This window comes from Galeopterus variegatus, unplaced genomic scaffold, assembly GCF_000696425.1.
Source record: "Galeopterus variegatus unplaced genomic scaffold, G_variegatus-3.0.2 Scaffold2402, whole genome shotgun sequence".
NCBI lineage: Eukaryota > Metazoa > Chordata > Mammalia > Dermoptera > Cynocephalidae > Galeopterus > Galeopterus variegatus.
Window position 1 is genome coordinate 510,842 of NW_007728513.1, and position 22,835 is coordinate 533,676.

The window sequence follows — 22,835 nt, forward strand, 5'->3', positions numbered from 1 at the left end:
GCCTTAATCTCTTTCTACTTTTTCATTTCACTTTATAGATGAAAAAGATATTGTTTTCTCCCATCTGTGATAATGAATAGAAAGTAAATGGAGAGAATAAGAGAAACTTTAGTGAAAATTTTATAGAAACACTTTATATAAAGCAAGAGCTAATTGTATGTAAAATTTCTATACATTTTTCAGGTGAATCGATTTATGAATATGTGTGTGTGTGTGTGTGTGTGTGTGCAGTAAGAAATTCAGAATGACCACTGCATGCTACAATTTTAGTTATTTGGAATGAATGTTTTTTTCTTTGATATCATTTTAGTTATTTGGAATGAATGTTTTTTTCTTTGATATCTGGTGGCATTATAAAGTACAAATGAAGATTTATACATCAGAATTTAAAAAAAAAAAACCTCTATATCTAATATAGATAATAGGCTCCAATGTAAATCCTTATAAGACTTATGAAACTTAAGCACCCATTGTATCTATTCCAGTGGCTGCCACATCCAGCTGAATTTCTCCTTAAGATTATAATTCGGCTTGTACTTCATAAAGGTTTTTTTTTTTAATATAATATGTTTGTATTCAAGTTGAACAATATCTTCAGATTAATTAATTACTTCTGAGAGTACTTAGAAAAGGTTTGTGTGAATATTTTTTCATTTCTAAATTCACCATTTTGATACAAATACCCATGGTTTTCTTCTGTGTTTACATGCAGCCAGGAGCTATGGGCGGAGACGAGGTAAAAATTTTTTAATGAGATCTTTTGCTTGCCAAATTGTGAGTAAATATGAGTGTGTGTGTGTGTATGTGTGTGTAAAACAATACTTACTGTATGTTGTGATGTTCTAGCTTAATTATCTTAGCAAAATAATTCTCTTATCATTTTCATTATAATTACTTCTTGTTGTTAGTTGGTAATTTGTTCTTTTAATCCTAATAAAGATATGGGAACCACTATTTTTACCTGGAAATTTTTGTTGTATGGCTTATCATGAATGAACATGAGGAAATAAAGACCGTATGTGTTTTTCTGCCCTGTATCCACTGTGTTTTTTCATGTTACTTAGAAGACATAGGTTAGGTTTTGGAGGGCTGTTCTTTATTTTACTAGGTTGGGTGGTGAATTTTTTTCTGTTACATTCAGAGGCAGAGTTACCCTGAAACAAAATGAAGCTTAAGTTTCAGTGGCTGTCATTTGCATGGGCCTCTCTCAAAGTTTTTACCTAATTTTTGTGTTCTTTCTCTTAAAGAGGGACCCCAGGGCCGGCCCGGTGGCGCACTGCTGTGGTGCGCCGCTTGGGAAGTGCGGCGTCGCTCCCGCCGAGGGTTTGGATCCCACATACAGACCGGTTCCCGCTCACTGGCTGAGCGAGGCGCGGGAGCAGCACTGAGGGCTGCGATCCCGTTGCCGGTCCCGGTCCGGTGCGGGGGCGACACTGAGGGTTGCGATCCGTTGCCGGACATGGAAAAAGACAAAAAAAAAAAGAGAGACCCCAAAATAGGCTTTAATCCCCTTAAAACTTGCATTGTCTCTTTGTCACACCAAAACAAAGCATTTTCATATCTATAATTTTTTCAAATATTTTATGACATGGCTAGGAGGAGCCTAATGTAGTGGAAAGGATATAGGATTTAGGGTAACACACCTAGGTTGTAATCAGTGTCTTATCACTTAGATATGGTATCCTCATCTGCAAATTATGAGGTAATAAAACCAGTCTTGTACAACTTCAGAGTGTTAGTGAAGTTCTAGCTTTAAAAAAAAATGGGACAGGAAAAACTATCCATGTAAATTAAAAGCGTTCCACAAATGTTAGTTACTTTTCTGCTCATTTGCATAAGCTGGAGAGATGAAGTAATTTACTTGCTGTGTGACCTCAAATTAAAGCCAGAGTCAAATTCAAAGTCAATTCTTTTGACTCTTTATTTGCTAATATTTGCTGTTCACCAGGCTGTTTCTGACTGTGTAATTGGATCACGAGGAGAAGATAATGGTGTTAAATTGATTCATAGTTTTTATTATTTATTCTACAGTAAATATTTGTTGAATGAATGAATGTTGGCAGAACCTAATACAAGGGTCTTCAAAAAGTTCATGGAAAGATTCCTATTATCTTTTAATTCTATTTTTCCATGAACTTTTTGAAGTATCCTTGTATGTATATATATGGTGGAATCATGTAGTCACTTTTGCTTTTCAACATCATTATGTGGAAAAACATCTGTGTAGTTGGTTATTTTTTTGATCATGGCAATAAATACCATTAAAAACTTTTTTGCCCTTTTATTTTTTATTTTTTTCCTTTTTGTCTTTTTTACTGACCGGTAACGGGATTGCAACCCTCGGTGTCGCGCCTGTACCGGGGACCGGCAATGGGATTGCAGCCCTCGGTGTTGCGCCTGCACCACGCTCAGCCAGTGAGCGGGAACCGGTCTCCACATGGGATCTGAACCCTCGGTGGGAGCGCCGCTGCGCTCCCAAGCGGTGCACTGTCCAGTGTGCCACCGGGCCGGCCCTGCCCTTTTATTTTTAAATTAAAAAAGGTAAAGACTAGAAAGAATATAATTAAAAATTATTTTGCATCATACTTTTTTTTTTCACATTGCTAGAAAAATGATCACTGCTGGAAAAGAATAGGGAATGGACCATTTTACATAGAAAATAGTTACTATCTGGAGAGTAGACAGCAGGGACTGGTCTCTCTTCTTCTGATGTACTAATCAGTCATTAGATCTTGTCAAGATTTCCCCTCTAGTTTCTCAGGCCTCACCCTTCTCATTTCTACTGTTTCCATTACTACTGTTCCATTTTTACTGCTTCATCTTTCTACAATACCACTTTGTTCATGTCACCCTCATTCTCCATTCAGGATTCCCATGATTTGTCCTCTCCCTGTTTTACCAGCCTCATCATCTCCATTTTTCCCACCTCATCTTCCCCTGACCAATCCTTGTGCTTTCCCACCCACTGGCCATTGCAAGTGCTGATCACCCTTCTTCTCGTCCACTTATTGAAGGCCTATCCTTATTTCACTAGTTCAGCCTAATTCAAACCTTACCCTTTGCAGGAAACCTCGCTCAGTGGCCTTGAAGACAGTGTTTTCCTCTGCTTCTGCTACCTTGCATTCTTTCTGTCTTTTCTGTATGCCCTGATTCTTCAACTGGAGATAAGTTCTCTGAAGACAGTTATCTATTGTGCTTAACACTGTGCCCTATGTATAGTTAGTGCTTCTTAAATGCTCATTGATTAGTATTATTTTGAAATAATCCTCGCACATCTATGCAGAGCAGAGTTTGGCAATATATATATTTTAAATCATTTTATTTTTATGAATAATAGAATATTAAATATTAGACAATCACCTATAGTTTCTAAGCTCCTGAAAAAAATTACTCTTCCTTTTTCCATGTTGCCTTCTCCATATCTATTTGTAAGTTTTGACTTTGTTTTCAAAAACCATGATCTTTGTATCAAGTTCTGTGCTAAATACTGCCTAGAATGACTTAGTTCCTGCTCACTATAAATCTTCAGTTTGATAGTTGTAGACAAAGAAGAAAATAATAAAAGAATATGTGTATGAGAGCAAGAGAGAGCACTGAAAGACTGAATGTTGGCTTTCTGTAATGAAAGGACAGGCAGAAAATGTTCTGTCCATGCTTTGCTTAGTCTTCCATTTCCAAAGCTGAAAAAGAAGAAAAGTTATCTTCCTTAAATATAGTGACATAGCTATGTCGGATGGGGCAGGTGTACCTCTAGCATTTTCATTTCCTGGGATATATTCTGGGCCAACCTACATAGTATAATTTTGATGAACTGGCAAATTTCCTCATGCTCATTTATTCATGTGATCAGGGATTAAACTAATGCTTGATCCCTTTCCTACAATTAACATTTAGATGTGCCCAAAGAAGCATAAAAAGTAGACTTGCTAGTAGATGTTACTTTACCTATGATTAAGAATAGAACTTTAAGGCTGGCTGGTCAGCTCAGTTGGTTAGAGTATGGTGTTATAACATCAAGGTCAGGGGTTTGGATCCCTGTACCAGACAACCACAAAAAAAATAAAAAGGAAAATAAAAATAAGTAGAACTTAGTTATAACTCACATTCTATGTATCATATACTCATGTTGGTAAATTTTTTAGGAATAGAAAGAAAAGGGAATATATGTGGAAGTTCTGAATTCTTTCAACAAGAATTAGGCCAGTGGAATCTTACATTGGAATCTCTCCTGATCAGCCTGGAAAAGCTTCCTGGAATAGGCAGAATACTACCTGGATGGTAGAAGCAGAATGAAAAGACATTCTAATAAGTGATTCAACTTAGAAGAAAGCTTAGAGGAGAGATTGGCGTGACCAGGTGCGTGGAGGGAGCATATGTGCCTGAGTGTATGCAGTGGGGCCAGCTGAAGAGGAGAAGTTGGCAATGAGAAGCTCTGTGCTGCCTTGATGAATGATTTTTGATACAGAGAGTGAGACTCCTGGACACAAATATGTCAGCCTTTAGAAAGAGGGTTTTATGATACAAGTAATGAAAGCAGGAGATAACTTGGGCATCAGCTGAAGGCTTGGATGGGAGTGTTAGAAGTAGACTCTCTGCAAACCAAGTGCTTCTAGTAATGTTTGAAGCAGTACTAGTAGGGAAGGAGAAGAATTAGGTGTGAAAGAATAAGATTTGAAAATAAACATCAATTATATATACAGTATTTAAATATGCACTTATATTTCCCACTGATAGCTATTTTTATTTTGTTACAATGGACAAATCTTAGTTCCATTTGTGAAATAATGAAAATAATGCCAGAGAATCTTAACATTTTCTTTTAGAAGTATTCTGCCTTTGAGAAAGTTTAATATATGTTTTATACAACTGTAACCCCTGTTAGAAACTAGTCTACTGGGTAGTGTCATACAAGATTTTTGTCTACACATTTAATATATGTTGTGTTTTTTATTTCACATATGAGTTTTTATGGTCTCTGTGAAACTCTTGTCCATAAGTTGGCTGTCCCAGTATTCTTGACGTTTAACAGAATTTCCTAGTTCTAGAGCCACAAGGAAAATATACAAGATCCTTTTAAACAATGTAAATGAGCAAATGCAAAGAATGATTGGAGTTACAGTTGTAAATGTAGTTCTGCATATATTTCATCTATAAAAGTATATTGACATTAATGGATGACTTAATTTATAACAAAAGTTCTAAAGTACAATAAAACAAACTTGTGTACTGAGTTTTGAGGTTGAGTCTTTGTGTCAAGAGCCTGCTCAAGGGAAGAGAAATCAGCTATTCCACTGAGTCCATGATACAAACATGCCATCCTGCTAAACCCAGTTATATGAGCTCACTTGTTTAAAGGTATGGGTGGTTCTGGAATAAAACATGGATATGAGCTGAAGAATTTTCTGAATGTTCATGGTTATAATATCTGAAAATGTTACTCATAATAACATTTTGAAATAACAACATAGAAATAGGAAAATTTCAGCACAGAAGGTAGTGAGGGGAATAAGATAGTTTTTCACGTTTGTGGGAAGTTGGTGGCAGAGAGGGTGGGCAGGAATAAAACAAAGAATGAGAGAGAAATTTTGGGTCTTCCACCCAGATTTCATTCATTAAGTTTTTGCATGCCTACACTGTGCTAGACTCCGGACATGGGCTCTGACTTAGCTCAGTGTTCACTCTAGTAGGGGAGAGAGTTCATAAATAAATGAAACAAATATTTTTATTCTTAAAAGTTGTGATAAGTACTAGGCAAGAAAGAATGGGGGATTCCTTGTAAGGTAGGGAGGTCACCTCTACTTAAACTGAAACTCAAAGGGTGGAGAGACAGCTTTAAATAAATTTTTTTTATTATGGAAATCTTTAAACGTACACAATTAGAAAATAGTTTAGTGAACCCTGATATACCCATCACTCAACTTCAATGATTATCAACTTTTGCCAATCTCGTTTAATATATTCCCTCCCCTTTCCCCCCTGGAATACTTGATAGGAAATCCCAGGTATTATAAGACAGCTATCTTAAAAGAGGAAGGTGGAAGGAACTGCATGTGTAAAAGGCATGCGGCCAATTACATTATACATATGCTACAACATAAATAAACCTTGAAAAAATTACACTAATTGAAAGAACCCAGTCACAAAAGGCATATAATGTATGATATAATTTACATGAACTGTCCAGAATAGGCAAATATATTAAGACAGAAAGGAGATTAGTGGTTGCCCAGGGCTGAGAGGTTGAAGGAAAATGAAGAGTGACTGCTAATGGGTTAAATGGGTGAATTGCATGATATGTGAATTATATTTCAATATAGCATTATATTTTCTAAAAAAGGCTTTAGACAAGAAAGGGCTTACTTTGAGGGAGTAAATGGAGCCTCAAATGGCTGAAGCTTGGTGGGTGAGAGGGAAGGGTATCTTTAGATGAGTTTGGAGGAAGGAAAAGGAATCTGATCTTGTTGGATTTTAGCTCCTGGTAAGGACTTTGGACTTAGTCCAAGTACAAGAGGAAATCTTTGAAGCTTTAAAGAAGGGTCAAGTGATTGGATTTATGTTTTTAAAAGAGAACTCTGGCAGCTGTTTGGAGTGGAGTGAGAAGAGAATTGGGTTGCCCAGTTAGGAGATAATGTCAGTAGTCTACGCAAGAGATGATGGTGGTTAGGATAGGGTGATGGCAGAGGAGTGGGAGAGAAGTGAACAAATCAAAGATACATTTTGGAGAATAGAATCAATAGTAGAAGGTAACAGATGGCGTCAAATTGATGAATTAAACTTGGAGAGTAAATAAGAAGGAAGACTCAAAAATGGCGTTTAGATTCTGGCTTGTGCAATTGGGTGAATTGTTATGCTGTATATCGAAATGGGACTGAGAGAGAATAGGTTTAGGGTAGATGTGAAGAGTTCAGTTGTAAACACTTTAAGCTTGTGATGTCTGAGATATATCACATATTAAACAAAGTAACATCTATTTTTATCATGTAATATTTCTGTGTAATAAATGGGATTCTGCTGTCCCAGGAGATTTGAAGACCTTTTATCCAGTTCAACTCATTATGGCAAATGAGACACAGATAAGTGAAATGTCTTGTCCCAATTCACAGACTCTGGAGCCTCCGTTGGAACCTATCTCAACTTTCAGGGAATTTTTTTCTTGAGGTCGTTATGCCTCATAATTCGTTTTTCTTAAACCTCCAAAGTGGCTGATTTCTGAGCTATTTGCAAGACTAAGATGAAAAAGGTCAGGCTTGGAATGAAAGTACTGGGCCAGAAGTGCCCTGGAGCTGCTGGAGGCTTTGGCAGGAGCTCAGAGGTGAGATCTGAGCAGCTTTGGCAGTATAACATTGCCAATGGGCTTCTGTTTTTCCAGCATTTTCTGCAGGAAAGGGAGCCTCCTAGGGAAGAATTATCTTGGATAAGCCTTTCTTGCTTAACTAATGCTTTGTAGGTCTCCTATTTGACACTTTTCTTACAAGGCTTTCTTAATTTTAAGTCATCTCCACATTCAGAGATTATTTGTCCAATTATCGGACCAAAAACTACATTCTGGATAGTAATTGAAAATAGATATCAGAAAACTAGACCATTGGTGGAAAGCCAAATGGCCAAGTTACAGCAGTTGAGAAGCCTTTCTACTGCTTCTTTTGAAATACGGAATATAAATATTTTATGTGGAAGTATAAGGTTCTAAAGCAGATTTAAATACTATGCACATGAGAGTTTAATTTTTGATAAGTAATGTGGCTTGTTTAAAACATTTTGGTCTTAGGGAATGTTTCACTTAAAAGAAATATGTCACAGAGATGCTAGTTGGTGAAGTAGGAATTCTCTTGGGGAGCCTCTTAAAGTTTCAGTTACTAGTAATACATGCCCAGGAGCTAAAATTTTATCAGTCTTCCCAGGGATGATTTGTCTTGGGGATGAATTTACACCAACCAAATGAAAGCATGAATACCAGCCTCACTAGGGATTACTGAACAAATCAGAATACCAAAATTTGAACTTGTCTTGGAGATGGAGGTATACAGAAATAAATATTTTTTATTTTAAAGATGACCGGTAAGGGGATCTTAACCCTTGACTTAGTGTTGTCAGCACCACACTCTCCCAAGTGAGCCACAGGCTGGCCCCAGAAATAAAATTTCAATGGCTGATTATTTGTCTAATAGTTCAAGACTCAACCCTTCACAGTAGCAAAGTGCTAAATTCATTAACAGAATAGTCAGTCCTTCAGGAATGTATAATTAGAGCAGAGGGAAATAGATGCTTTTCAGGCTATGGAAACATCAGGTGAATCATTCTGTCCCACAGAGGAGTAATTCTACCTAGTATGATAAAGTCCTCCTATCTTCTGTTGGTCTGTACTGAGTAAATGCTAAAAGTTCTTATTCTACGGTTGTCTTTTACATGCTTCCTGCATACTAACTTTTTGTTCCACAAGCACTTTAGGCAGTCATGTTACAATACAGTTGATTAGATTATAGATTTTTATCTTCCAGTCCTGAGGATATATACCTTCTTTAACTTGATGGAACTTGGATGTTTCCCAAGTCTCCATATACTTTACATAAAGTATCTCTTTCTGTGGCTGCTTGCTGCAGACAGATAATCTCTATTTCAGTGGCTCTTAAATTTGAGCATAGGAGTCATGGAGGACATTTGTGAAAAGTGCATATTTTCAGGCCTGACTTCCATAGATTCCGATTAGTTGATCTGGGGATTGGGCTCAGAGACCTATATTCTTAGTTCTTACCCACAGTTAGAGAAACATCATTTATGTGTTAATTATTAGCAGTTTCATTTCCAAGGGCAACTTCATTGCCAAAATCTGTGGTACTCTAAATACTAATTATAATAGGTTTGGTTTTAAAACCTTGGGAAGTTTCTTAACTAATCATAACTAATTTATAAAACTGCCCAAATTTTTACAACCCTGGCTTTTATTTTCTTTGCCAAAAAACTCTGGAGAAGTTGGGGCTATGTTGGCCATGCACAAAGAAAGTTCTCTTTGTTCCAGCTTCTCCTCCTTCACTGCTCTGGTTCTAGATTTCCTCATTTCTCTTTAGGACAGTCACAGATTTCTTCAGACTCTTATCCCATCCCCCCTCTCCCTGGGTTTAAATTGCTAATGGAGGTAATACAGGCTATTGTAGGATTTTGGGTAGGGGAATAACACGGTCAGAGGTATCTTAGAGAAGTCATTCTGACAGGATGGAAGATGGATTAGATGAGGGTATCATACTCTCCAAGGAGTGAGTATAATTCAAAAAAAGCTAGTATTAGAATGAAATATTAAATTTTGAAAGTGGGAAAATGTCCTATTGCTTTTGTAATATAGACTACAGAAGATAATGCTTGAACAAATAAAAACAATAGGAAAGGTCTCAATTTTGTAGGACATGGTTGCATCTCTTGCCATTCTCACACCTGTGTGTTGCTTTCCGGCATATATTTGCAGCAGCATGTCTTTGCACATACTCTTCCTTCCCTGGATGCTGCCTCGCATTTAACATTTGTTGAGTGCCTTTTCTGTGCCCTAATTAGGGCAGGAAGATACAGTGGTGCGTGAGATTAAATTGGTCCCTGTCCTAATGCAGCTTACAATTTAATGGGGTTGGGGAAAGAGATACCCAGTAAAAACCCACACAAATGGCATAATGGTAATTGGGGAAAGTGTTAGAAGGGAGGAGTACAGGGTGCCCTACGTGGATATAAGAGAGGACCTAACCTAATTTAAAGGTTCAGCAGGGTTCCACTTCAGGAAAAGACTTTTCAGCTGAGACCTGAAGAATAAATAGGAATTAACTAGGAAGTTGGGGAGTTGAGAAGAGGGTGTTTGTTTTAGGTAGAAGGAACAGCGCGTGCTTAGGGTCTGTGGGAAGGAGGAATAATCAGGAAATACATAGGTCTGTGTGATTGGAGGTCAGTGAGCAAGAGAGAGAGGCAACAACTATGATATATAGAAGAGGTGCGCAGAGGCCTTGCAGTTCACCGTGATGTTTTTGTACTTTATCTAAAAGCCATGAGAAGTCATTGAGGGCTTTTAAGGATGGATATGAGGAGTGTGGTTACATGTTCAGATTAATGTTTGAAAATGACGAGTTTGGCTGTTTTGTGGAGAAAGCACTGTGGGGTACAAGGTGGAAGTCAGTAGACTAAATAGACTTGTATGTATTCATCAGACTGTTAGTCTGACGGAGAGATAATAGTGGTCTGGACCCAGGTGTTCGGACTGGAGGTGAAGATAATTGAATGGAAGATTTATTTTGGAGCTTGAATTGGCAGGACTTAGTGAGAGATGGATTTGACATGGAATATAAGAGAGAGGGAAATGTCAAGGATTTCTGGATTGAATCGGGTATGGATAATAGTTGTTTTTGTGGAGATTTTATGGAATGCTAGAGAAAAAGCAGGTTTGGAGGGAAAGATCAAGAGCCATCTTGAAAATACTTTCTCTGCGGATTCTTGTTCTTTACCTCGGAAACTCCCACTCCCACAAGATTCTGCTCAAAATCACTCTCCTATGAAATCACTCTAAAGGTCTTCCCACTCCCAACCCCCATCTCCAGGAGGGCAATAAATTGTGCTCTTGTGTCACTTGATAAAGTCTTCCCTTCAATATTTATCTCCCCACTTTGTAATTATTTATGTACTTGCCTATCTCTTCCACGACACTGTGACTCCTTTGGTGGGGAAGTATCTTGTTTGTCTGGTGTTCCTGGAATATGGATAAATATTTCTCAAGTGTTTTCCATTAACTTTTATACATTAAAGGATTTCTTTATCTTAAATCTCGATAATGCTAGACTAAGTTAATGTTTCTTTTCTGCAGAACTTTTCATGGCCTTTCATTTTCTAATGTGGATTGGAATCTCTGGGAAGGGGGTGAAGTATGCAGTATTTTCTCAAATTATTTAGTTTCCCTCTCCCCTCCACCAGCTTTTGTTTTCTGAGCATCTCATGTTACTAGGGTTGAAGGTATGAGGTGGGGATAGGAACATTCTATGGGAAATGCTGATTTGGGTTTCTGCCTGACACTGAGTAGGCATGTAATTCACTGAGTATGAACTAAAAAAAGCTAACTTGTCAGCTGTGGGAGAACGTCTCTGCGTGTCTTTGAGAAGCTCATTTTGCCCGTAATGGCTGCAGATCTATTTCTTTTATGCACAATAATCAAAACAAACATCAAGGGAATGAGAATTTACTGTCTATTGTTTGTTTCTGCCAGGCTAAAAAAGATAGGTGGCATAAGGTGACAAATTTTGTTCTGTTTGTAGCTAAGCTGGGAAAAGCTGAACAAAAAATTCTGTGGTCCTTTTGTTTAACTCCCAACATCAAAAAAGTGCCTTTCTTATACCACCTGGGTTGTTCATAAAATAAACAGAGTTATATTAGTAACTATTTTTTTTTATAAAGGAAATAAGTATTCACTGTTTGTCTAAGGCTATTTATATTTTGTTTTAGAGAGTTGGCTGTTGTGACACATGACCTAGGTTTTAAGGAAATATAGAAAGGATAGACTAAATGGGGAAGACACTTTTTTTTTTTTTTTTAAAGATGACCAGTAAGGGGATCTTAACCCTTGACTTGGTGTTGTCAGCACCACGCTCACCCAGTGAGCCAACCGGCCATCCCTATATGGGATCCGAACCCGTGGCCTTGGTGTTATCGGCACCGTACTCTCCCGAGTGAGCCACGGGCTGGCCCAGAAGACACATTTTTTAAAGAGTATATCGGGGCCGGCCCGGTGGCGCACTGCTACAGTGCGCCACTTGGGAAGTGCGGCGGCGCTCCCGCCGAGGGTTCGGATCCCACATATAGACCGGCCGCTCGAGCGGGGGCAACACCGAGGGTTGCGATCCCGTTGCCGGTCACGAAAAAAAGACAAAAAGACAAAAATAAATAAATAAATAAATAAATAAAAATAAAATAAAGAGTATATCAATTTATTTTAGGGGGGAATTTCTCTTTTTTTCCCTTAAAAATTAGAGGGCTCAAGACAGTTCATGTTTAGAGTGGAACCTAGTGGAAAGTTTTATCAGGAATTTACTGACTCAAAGGAAATATGTTTGTTTTTAAACTTAGATTTTGTTTTGTAATGCCAAATGGCATTATTGTGTTGTATTTATTAATAGAGTCTAACTGCTGATATCTTTCTTATAGTCATGTGGAGTGAGTAGGTACCTTTCCTCTGCAAACTTAATTTGGCTATAGAGTTAACAATGAAAATAATTCTTTTTCATTCCTTTTCATATGTTTTTTGAGTGATGTAAAATACAGCCTATGGGAGAGGGGAGGGGAGGTAGGGAGAAGTTGATTAATGGATACAAAATCACATCTAGATAGGAAAAAGAAGTTCGAGTGATCTACAGTAATGCGAAGCATCTATAATTAATAATAATTTATTGTATGTTCTCAAATGGCTAGAGGAGAGGAGCTCAAATGCTCTCATCACAAAGAAATGATAAATTTTTGCAATGATAAATATGCTAATTACCCTGATTTGATCGTCATGCACTGTATAAATGTATTGAAATAACACTCTGTACACCATAAATATGTACAATCAATATGTATCAATTTAAAAAAAAGCCTAGATTACAGGGTTAAGATGTTATAACCACATCTACATTTATACTCTTACATCTTAATTTATGTGTTTTCATTTACTTGCCTCACCCTTATTATTGCTGATGTTTTTTTCCAAATTGGAGTAGCTTGGGATGACAGGGAAAACTTGATGATCTTTAGTTCTGCTATCGGAAGAGAAGTTAGCCTCTGTAATCAGCTGCCAGTCTTTAGAACTGAACCTCTGAGGTCTCCATAAAGAGCAGATAAAAACCTGTAAATGGAGATTACTTTTTCCAATTATTTTAAGAAATGACTGAAGAAAGGAAAAAAAACTGTTGGATATACTCTTATCAGCCATGATAAGGACTGTATGGATAAAAATGTAAAGTTTTTTTTGCAAGGAAAATAGCTCAGCTACAATTTTGATGCTTCTTCCTCAGATATCCATCCAGTCATCTCAGTGTTGGCCATTCCCTTTCACAAAGATGATGGTATAAATTTGTCTAGAACTGTTAATCTTCAATTGCTTATTCTACTATAAAAGCCACTGCTCAGGACACATTTTTTTGTATGTTTCACTCTGCACTTTGGGCTTCTAATAAAGCATTTATTGTCCAGGAAAATCATTATAATTATAGAAACTCCCACATTTGTTTCAGGTCGGTCTTCTCTCTTTCCCTTTGAAGATGCCTTCCTGGACGACAGCCACGGTGATCAGGCCTTGTCATCTGGCTTAAGTTCTCCCACACGCTGTCAAAACGGGGAACGAGTGGAACGCTACTCTAGAAAGGTGTTTGTTGGAGGCCTTCCTCCTGATATTGATGAAGGTACTATGCATTAATTAATGACTTTACAAAGGCTAGGTTTGTTCTTTGTGTGGTCTGACCCTGCCTCTCCTCTTAAGTCAGCTTTAGGACATTTATATCTTAGAGTGTAGGAGGTGATGATATTTGATAGATGAGGAAGTAGTGGATTATACACTTCAGGTCTGTCATTCATTTGTGGCAATGTAGCATTCTTCCAACATCTTTCTGTTTCCTAATTATTAATTTGGGGTAAATTTTAAAATAATAATGAGAGCTAAAACTTATGAAACTCTTACTGTAAGTTCATTATTATGCTAAGCACTTCACATTACATTATCTCATTTAATCCTCATAGCTATTTCATAAGGTATATCCTGCCATTTCCATTTTATAGGTGAGGAAACAGGATCAGAGAGAAATAATTCGTCCAGACTTATATAGCTAATTGGTTCAGTTAGAACTCAAAGTCAGTCTGATTCCAGAGCTTTTGCTCATGTTCATCACACCATACCATCTCACGTTTTAATATAAATACCTATTAACGAAAAGCATAATCCCCCTCTTTAAAAGAATGAAGATGAGTTAGAATTTTTCTTTAATAATATTTTGGACATACTACCAGTCCAAAAGTGAGCGCTGATGCCTAAAGCCAGTGGAAGTATTCATTTTAACACATAGTAGGTTGTGAATAAATATTTGTTGAGTAGATGAAAGAAATGAAATTATGACAAAGTTTACTTAAGGGAAAAAACATCAACTCTTAATTCCAATAGGCTTCGGATCTGCTATAAAAATATTATTAAAACAGACTTGTTTTGCCAGCGTTATTCTAGTTATGACACTTCTCTAATTTATCATCTTTTTTTTTTTTCATGATGAGAGAAGAAAGATCTCTAAAAATAGTTTTTTTAGACTTACTACATTAAAGTTGTATATAGTTGGAGACTCATTTTCCTCCAAACTGTTCTTGTGTTTTGTCAATCTCATCTATTGATTAGATTTTCTTTAAGACAAATTTTTTTTGGCTGAGAGAGTGGCAACCTAAACCTGAGTGGGAACCAGGCTATGTTCTGCTTTGAATCAAAAGTCAGAAGAAGATAAGTTTATTGAGCTATTATTTTTGATACATTTTCTTTATAAGGTATGTGGTATATAGGTATGAGAGAACAAGACCATTGGCTTTTAACATTTTCTCAACACTGAATAGAATTACCTACTTATTGCCCCTACTCCTCATCAAATAATCATATCTATTTCTAAAAGTCTTAGAGATTCCATACAAGTAAAACTATATTTTATATATTTTCTGTACCTTTGCCTTTTTTCTGAAAACAGAAAACATTTCTATTTTTAGAATTTCCTTTTTACTTGAAATAGAGATCACCTTAGCTAATATCAGATTTTTTTCCCAAATTTTTTAAGTCAAGTTTATTGGCAGTAAAAGGAAATGAATTATAGTTAGAAACACACTTTGCATGGTTAAAAGTGAATAACCAAATGTACACCCAGCAATGGTATTTCACTTAGTAGGTTTGACTTCTGTAAAAATGCTTTAGAAAATAGCCCTCGAAACATTTTTTTAATAAAAAGACTTGTTTTATGCTATTCCGATTGCAATATTTTTTTCTCTTTTGCTAAGATTCCTTCTTTGTTTTGTAGATGAGATCACTGCCAGCTTTCGCAGGTTTGGACCCCTCGTGGTAGACTGGCCTCACAAAGCTGAAAGCAAGTCATATTTTCCTCCTAAAGGTAACGCCCTTAAAATATTTGCATTGCCTGTCTGTTGGAGAAGTAGCATGACAGTTCAATAAAAGGCAGCCTTATAATTCTTGATATAGCTGTTGACTTTTTTTTCCCAATTAGGAAAACATTTTAACATTGATCATCCTTTTGTGTGTTTTGTTTCCACTTGGAGACTCTTGCCCTGGAACACACTGGTAATTCATGACACCTGTTTTGTTGACAGTGAGGTCCTGCAAGGCTGTTGTGGGTGAGCTTTCTGCTAACTTTTCATTATTTTGAGAGAAAAGATCTAGGGTTTTGAGGAATGTCAGCAGTGGCAAAGGAAAACATTATTTAGGGTCAAATTTGTTTTTTTATTTCATAGCCCTGTGGATTCATAGATCTTATAGAACCCCAAAATTGGAAAACCTAATGGCTGAAGTATGACATTGTATGAAATTACCTTTATCCATATCCATACTTCAAGTGACTTAGCTCACTTGGGTTAGGAGTGGAGGGCAAACTAGCAAAAGACTCTTCACATGATCTAGCTTCCCTTATTTGGGAGGCTCTTTTGATAATCTATGAGGACATGAAAATATATTACTTTGTTCACAGTTTGTCATTTCTGTAGAATCTAGGGAACTTTTCTGGTGATAGTCACTCTAGTGTGTTCTTAGATTTATATAGAAGAGTGTCTGGTGTTAAAGAGAAAGTTTTCTTCTGTATATGTGTTTGAAGGATACTTTTTACCTCTGAAAAATAGCTTTTTGATATGTATTATTGTGTAACAGTACTAACTGCGGGAAGATGGAGTCAAAGTAACTTGTCCTTCCTCTGTCTTGTACAAGAATCAAATTATAGCTTAAGCTGGGGAACATAGGTGGCTTCCTTTTATGTCTGGTTTATTAGGTTTCTTTGTCACTTGTACTTCTCACTCTCTTTATAACCTGTGAAAGTAAGTTACTAAATAGAGGACATTTGTTGCTTTTAGCATCATTCTGTTAATTCTCTCCAGAAAATTTTTATAGTAAAAAATTGCTTACATTAATCAGAAAAGATAAAAATTAGGGCCGGCCCCTGGCTCACTTGGGAGAGCGTGGTGCTGATAACACCAAGGCCTCGGGTTCGGATCCCTTATAGGGATGGCCGGTTAGCTCATTGGGAGAGCATGTTGCTGACAACACCAAGTCAAGGGTTAAGATCCCCTTACCGGTCATCTTTTTGTAAAAAAAAAAAAGAAAAGAAAAAATAAAAATTATTATGCTGATTATTTTAGTAAAAGAATGTGTCTACTGTTCTGTGTTGCATGTAAAGATACATGTATAAAAGATATTTCTGGGCCGGCCCGGTGGCGCACTGCTACAGTGCGCCGCTTGTGAGCGCGGTGGCGCTCCCGCCGAGGGTTCGGATCCCACATACAGACCGGTTCCCGCTCACTCGCTGAGCGAGGTGTGGGTGCGACACGAAGGGTTGCGATCCCATTGCCGGTCCCGGTCCGGTACGGGCGCAACACTGAGGGTTGCAATCCGTTGCCAGACATGAAAAAAGACAAAATGGAAAAAAAAAAAAAAAAGATATTTCTAATGATGCTAATTATTCAGTGCATCAGGGTAGTGGTATTTTTTGTTTGTTTGTTTGTTCGTTTTTTAGTCAATGTGTTTACCATACTGTGGTGCATGTAATACACTCTGTAAAATGACGTGTATAAAAGATGTTTCTAAGAGTGATAATTACCAAAAAAATCATCATGCTGAGAAGATTATAAAAAAGTGATTCTGGGATAAAAAGTGTCAAATCATTATAAAAAATGAAAATGAAGATAAGCATATACATGGTCATGCTTCTACTAGAGATAATCACTATATACATTTTGCTAAATATCCTTCTGGTATCTCTTTATGAATATGTACATTTATATAAAACTTCACATTTTATATACATTTGGGTCACAAATGGATCACACTATACATGCTGTTTTATAAACTGCATTTCCTCCCTGACAATGTTAACATCTTTCTATAACAAACCTACATTATCCTTAATAAAGTTAGTTTATTTAATTGAGTCTATTGATGTTATTTAAGTTGCTTCTAGTTGTTTTCTCTCATAAATCATGCTTCTGTTAATATCCTTCATCTTTTTGCCTTTTTGTAATTACCTCTAAGAGTGTGATTCTAGAAGTGAGATTACATGTTTATACAGAATGCCAAGCTGCCCCTAAGAAGGTTCATACATAATTATATTCCCACTGATAGTACCCAATTTGCAAAACTCAGTTTTGTTGAGGGTTTGGGGAAATGGCTGTTTTTCAGTCTTTGCTAATCTAATGGTTAGAACAGCACCTTTGAAAAAAAATTTTTTTTGCATTTCTTTTTCTCTTTACTGTCCATTTGATTCTCTCTCTCTCTTTTTTATTTGATTTTTTTATCTTGCTAACTGTATACTTTGTTCATTTTTATTTTTGGGTATGTGTCTTTTTGTAAAGGCTACTTTTTATATTAAGGTTTCTTAAAACACTTTGACCTATGTATCAAATATTTCCCCCCATGTGTCATTTACTTTTCAGCCCTGTTTAATGTTTTTTTGTAGTACTAACATTATAAATTTTTATGTGAGTAAATTTACCAGTCAATTTCTTTATGGTTTCTGAATTTTCGTGACATGCTTTAAAAGGTTTTTCCCACTGCAGGACAATAGGAAAATGATAACTGTGTTTTTTTTTAAATGCTTTTATTATTTTACTTTTTATATTGACATGTTGTTTCAGTCTGGAGTTTATATTGGAGTAAGGCACAAGAAAGAATCCAGCTTAATTTTCTCCAGGTAGCTTGCTAATTGCCCCAGTACATTTATAGACTACTCCATTTTTTTCCTCATTGATTTGAATCATTATAATTAAATATTGGTTGGAAGATCATCCCTATTTCTCAATGGAATGCACAGGTTTTTCTGGAACTGCTTGGTCCAGTATGATAGACAGTAGCCACGTGTAGCTAATGAACACTTGAAATGTGACTAGTTTGAATTGAGATGTGGTATAATTATAAAATAAACACTACATATCAAAGACTTAGTTTTTTAAAAATGTGGAAGATCTCAGGAATTTTGTTTACATGTTAAAATAACTTTTTAGATATATTGGATTAAATAAAATATTAAAATTAACTTCATTTGTTTCTTTTTACCTTTTTAAATATAGATACTAGAAAAATTTTAATTACCTATCTTACTCATATTTCTATTAGACAGTGCTCTTCTGGAACAAGGGTCAGCAAACTACCTGTTTTTGTATGGCGTGTGAGCTAAGGATTGTTTTTACATTTTTAAGGAATTATATGTGGCCCATGAATCCCTTTACAGAAAAAGTTTGTTGGCTCTTTCTCTAAAATAACCCGGGGAATTGCTCACTTAGCTTCTGAGACATCTAGTGAAAAGGGAGGCAGTTTATTTCAGAGAAACTCTATAAATTTGCAGATGTAGTTAGTTATTAAATTTATTTTTTCTGTTGTGTCAGATGCTTCTCTGCAGTTTTTACCCATTTAGTCAATGGTGTACTATGAAGTAAAACAGAATAAGTTATCGTTGTGACAGTCTATCTCTTGGTAATTAAACAACTATCAGTTTCTCTTTCCAAGCTAATTGTTTTCACTTTTCTCAGTCATATCTTATATTTAATAGTTTCTGGATCACCATTCTTCTTGTCTGCCTTCTCTGTATATATGTCACATTTACAACATACTGCTTAATTGGTTACTGAGAATTGGAGAGAGAGTGTTAGGGTTGGTAGGAGCAGTAAAGATTTTAGCATCTCTACAGCCTGCATGGGTTTTGGTGCCATTACTGTATAACAGCATGATAATATAGAACTGTAGAACATTAGTGTTGGTGCCCTCATTTTATAGCTGAGGTAAATTGTTGAGATGGACCAGTGAGAGCCCAGACAAGAAGAGAATCTGATCTGATTCTGATCCTCAGGCTTGCATCCTCACAGAGCAGATTGCCTTTCTGGTGATTGAGGTCAGGAAGGAGAAATAATTATTAGACTACTGGCTCCTGTTGTGTTTGCTTTCAGCTGAAGTCTGAAGGTTGATCTATTTTGAGAGAGCCTAAAGATATTTGGTGTTATTCCAAGATTGAAGTAACTTTGAGAATCTGTGCCCGTTGCATATAATGTTGGGAACATCTAAGTTGTTCATCTCTAACTGTTTGGTGCCTTCTTAATAATGCTCTCTCTTGCTATTTGTACTTTTCCTTAAGTCACCTCAGGTTGGCTATATTAACAGTTTGTTTAGCTGTGCATGTCAGGCTTATGTATAAGTAGAGAGGAAAACATGAACCATTCCCTATTGAGCCCATCAGCCTTTCTTTCAGAAAGCGTATGCCATAGAATCATCCATTCACCCAGCAGCTTTACCTGTGCAGATTTGAAGTAGGGTTTGTAAAACCACGACCATTTTCAGTAGACTGTGGAGAGCTTAAAATCCACATAGAGAAACAGTGGCCAGGGACATCAGCTGTCCCCTTAAAAGTTATTGGGCCAGCAGAGTGGGAGGTGACGCAGACTGGGGCTCTCTCCAGCACAAAGGCTACTGAGACATTTAATCAGTCATCTGGTGATATGCACAGCCCTCTGTATCAGTTTGACTGTGGATCCCAAAGCAAGTAAATGTTTGGTGCTCTCTAGAGCACCACTGAGAACATGAAAAACATAGGAAGGAATGGAAGTCAAGTTTATCTTCATGATTTGGTCCCAGACCTCTCAAACTTATAGTCCTGTGGGGGAGATAATAAACTAATCAAATAGTCACAAAAGTAAACATGATTACAAACTGTGATTAAGGGCCGGCCTGTGCGGGCCGGCCCATGGCTCACTCGGTAGAGTGCGGTGCTGATAACACCAAGGCCACGGGTTCGGATCCCATATAGGGATGGCCGGTTTGCTCACTGGCTGAGCGTGGTGCTGACAACACCAAGCCAAGGGTTGAGATCCCCTTACCGGTCATCTTTTAAAAAAAAAAAAAAAAAAAGGGCCGGCCTGTGGCTCACTCGGGAGAGTGCGGTGCTGATAACACCAAAGCCACGGTTCGGATCCCATATAGGGATGGCCGGTTAGCTCACTGGGTGAGCGTGGTGCTGACAACACCAAGTCAAGGGTTAAGATCCCCTTACCGGTCATCTTTTAAAAAAAGACAAACTGTGATTAAGTTCCCTGAAGGAAAAATAAAGCATGCAGTAGAGACTCTAAAAAGGGGGCATCAGTTTAGATTGGGAGTATAGAGAAAGGTGCTCTGAGAAAATGGCATTTAAGCAGATCCAAAAATTGAGGGGTTAGCTAGAAAGTGTAGGGAAGCAATTTCCAAGCAGAGAAATATCATATGGGAAGGACTGAGTATGAAAAGGGCTTTAGTGCTTTTGAAGAAATGAAGGAAGTGTGGCTAGAATGTTGTGAGGTAGAAGAAAGTGATGCAAAAGAAAGGGCCTTGGAGAAGTAGGATTTTTTCCCCTTTTTCCCATAAATTTTCCCCCAGAGAGAATGGACAAGAAGGCATTTGTGGGTTGTTTGTCTTTGGGGTGAAGAGAGAATAGAGTCAAGTAGAAATATCAGTTTAAAATACTTTAAAATAATTATTGATAAATTGAAGCAAAGTCTTGCTTTGTGTTTTCTTTATTTAATTCTTCATGATGAGAAGAAATCCACCTCTAGTCAAAATATTGAGGAAAAGTTTCTTGAGATTGCATTCACATGTTTTGGGGTTTTTTTGTTTGTTTGTTTTGGCAGCTGGCTGGTACAGGATTGAACCCTGGACCTTGGTGTTATAAGCACCGTGCTCCAACAAACTGAGCTAACTGAACAGCCTATATTCACATGGATTTTAGTTCTGCAATAGTGGACTTGAAATTCTGAGTCCTGGAAAGAGAAGTTCTCACTGATGTTAGGGTATGAACTAAATCCTCGCAGTACTGTTATTCATACAGAATACTAATCAATGTCATTATATTTATAATAGCTTGGGTACAGGTAGTTTGAAGATAATTATTGAAAAGGAATGGTGAGAAAACAGAATAAATGCAGACAGAGGGTGTAGGTCCTGGTGAAGATGATCATGCAGCATTGGGGAATATCAATCTATCAAATATTTGATGTGCATAAGTCTGTGGATGAGCCTATGTTTGGCCTTGTGGGAGATCTAGAGAAGACACCATTTTGTTTTTGAGAAGGGGGCAGTTTCCCAGAGGAGACATGAAAATACAAATGTGAAACATTAAGTAATGGCAAAGAGCATGGATTCTGGAGCCAGCCAGACTTGCTGGGCTCCCCCACTTATTAGTTTTATGGCCTTAGGTAGGTTGTTTAACCTTTCTGTGACTTAGTTTTATCACCTGCAAAAGAGAGATAAAACCAGTACCTACTTCATAAGGTTGTGATGAGGATTAAAATGCGTAAATTCATGTGGAGTGCTTAAAATAGTCCCTCCATATGGTAAATATTATGAGTGATACACTGGTCCCGTGGCTCACTCGGGAGAGTGCCAGCACTGAGGCCGCAGGTTCAGATCCTATATAGGGATGGCTGGTGCACTTACTGGCTGAGCATGGTGCAGACAACACCATGTGGAGAGTTGCAGTCCCCTTACCGGTCAAAAAAGTAAATAAATAAAATAAAATACAGATCAACTTATGGTCAATGGCAAGTGAACAAAAAATATTCTTGCCATCCAGAGGAGGAACAGGTTACTATGATCTGTGTTAAATCTTGATCTTAAAAGTTAGGTAGGAAAAGAATAGGCAGAAAATGCTGGGAGGTAGAATTATACTAATTAGGACGGGTAACAGTTAGTGAGGGCTTGTGAGCCAGGCAGTGGGTTATGATTTTCTATGCTTAATCTCATTTAATCTTCCCAATTCTACCCATATTATTTCCATTTTATTTATTTGTTTTTATTCTTTTCTTTTTTGGCAGCTGGCTGGTATGGGGATCCAAACCTTGACCTTGGTGTTGTAACACTGCACTCTAATCAACTGAGCTAACTGGCCAGCCATTGTTCTCATTTTATAGAGGAGGAAATAGGGTTAGAAAAAGGTTGTTTGTCTACAATCATGTGTCAAACAATAGGACTGGGATTTGAGCCTAAAAAGGTTGACCTCAGAGCCACGGTTCTTAAATATTGCATGATACTGTTCTCATTCAGGAATAAGGATAGTCTAGAAGTAGGCATGTTCAAAGCAGACTTTAATTAAGCCTGGTTTATGTGGAAGCCTGACTGCTCAGGCTAAAACTTGATTTGAGTAACCAGTGATCAAGAGTACAGACTAGAGTAAGCTGCCTGGTTTGGATTCCTGTTCTACTACTTGCCATCTCTGTATCCTTGGGCTGGTTATTAATCTTCCTAAACCTCTATTTTTTAAATCTACAAAATAGGGATAATAATAGTGTGTACTTGTGGTTTATTAGAAGGATTAAATAAGAAATTGCATGTAGAATACTTTGCATAGTGCCCAGATATCATTGAAGGCTTTTTTTTTTTTTTTGGAGCAAAGGAAAGGCTGGATTTTTCTGTTTTTTTTTTTTTTTTTTTTTTGGGGCAAAGGAAAGGGTGGTTTTTTTTTTTTTTTTTTTTTTTTTTTTTTTTTGCCAGGGTCAGAAAAATTGCTTAGGAGATTTCCATAATCAAACTCATAAGAAGTAATAAGGACCACAAAAACCTAGGATACTAGCAGTGAGATATTCCTAGA

At 37.1% G+C, this 22,835-nt stretch overlaps 1 protein-coding gene across 1 annotated transcript in view; it reads left to right on the forward strand.

Moving 5' to 3' along the window:
* CPEB3 (cytoplasmic polyadenylation element binding protein 3) overlaps positions 1-22,835 on the forward strand; it is a 126,265-nt gene that overhangs the window by 66,149 nt on the left and 37,281 nt on the right. The window contains exons 5-7 of the mRNA XM_008581608.1: positions 713-736; positions 13,230-13,397; positions 15,036-15,125. Coding sequence (XP_008579830.1) covers positions 713-736; positions 13,230-13,397; positions 15,036-15,125 — 282 coding nt within the window. The remainder of the gene's footprint in view (positions 1-712; positions 737-13,229; positions 13,398-15,035; positions 15,126-22,835) is intronic.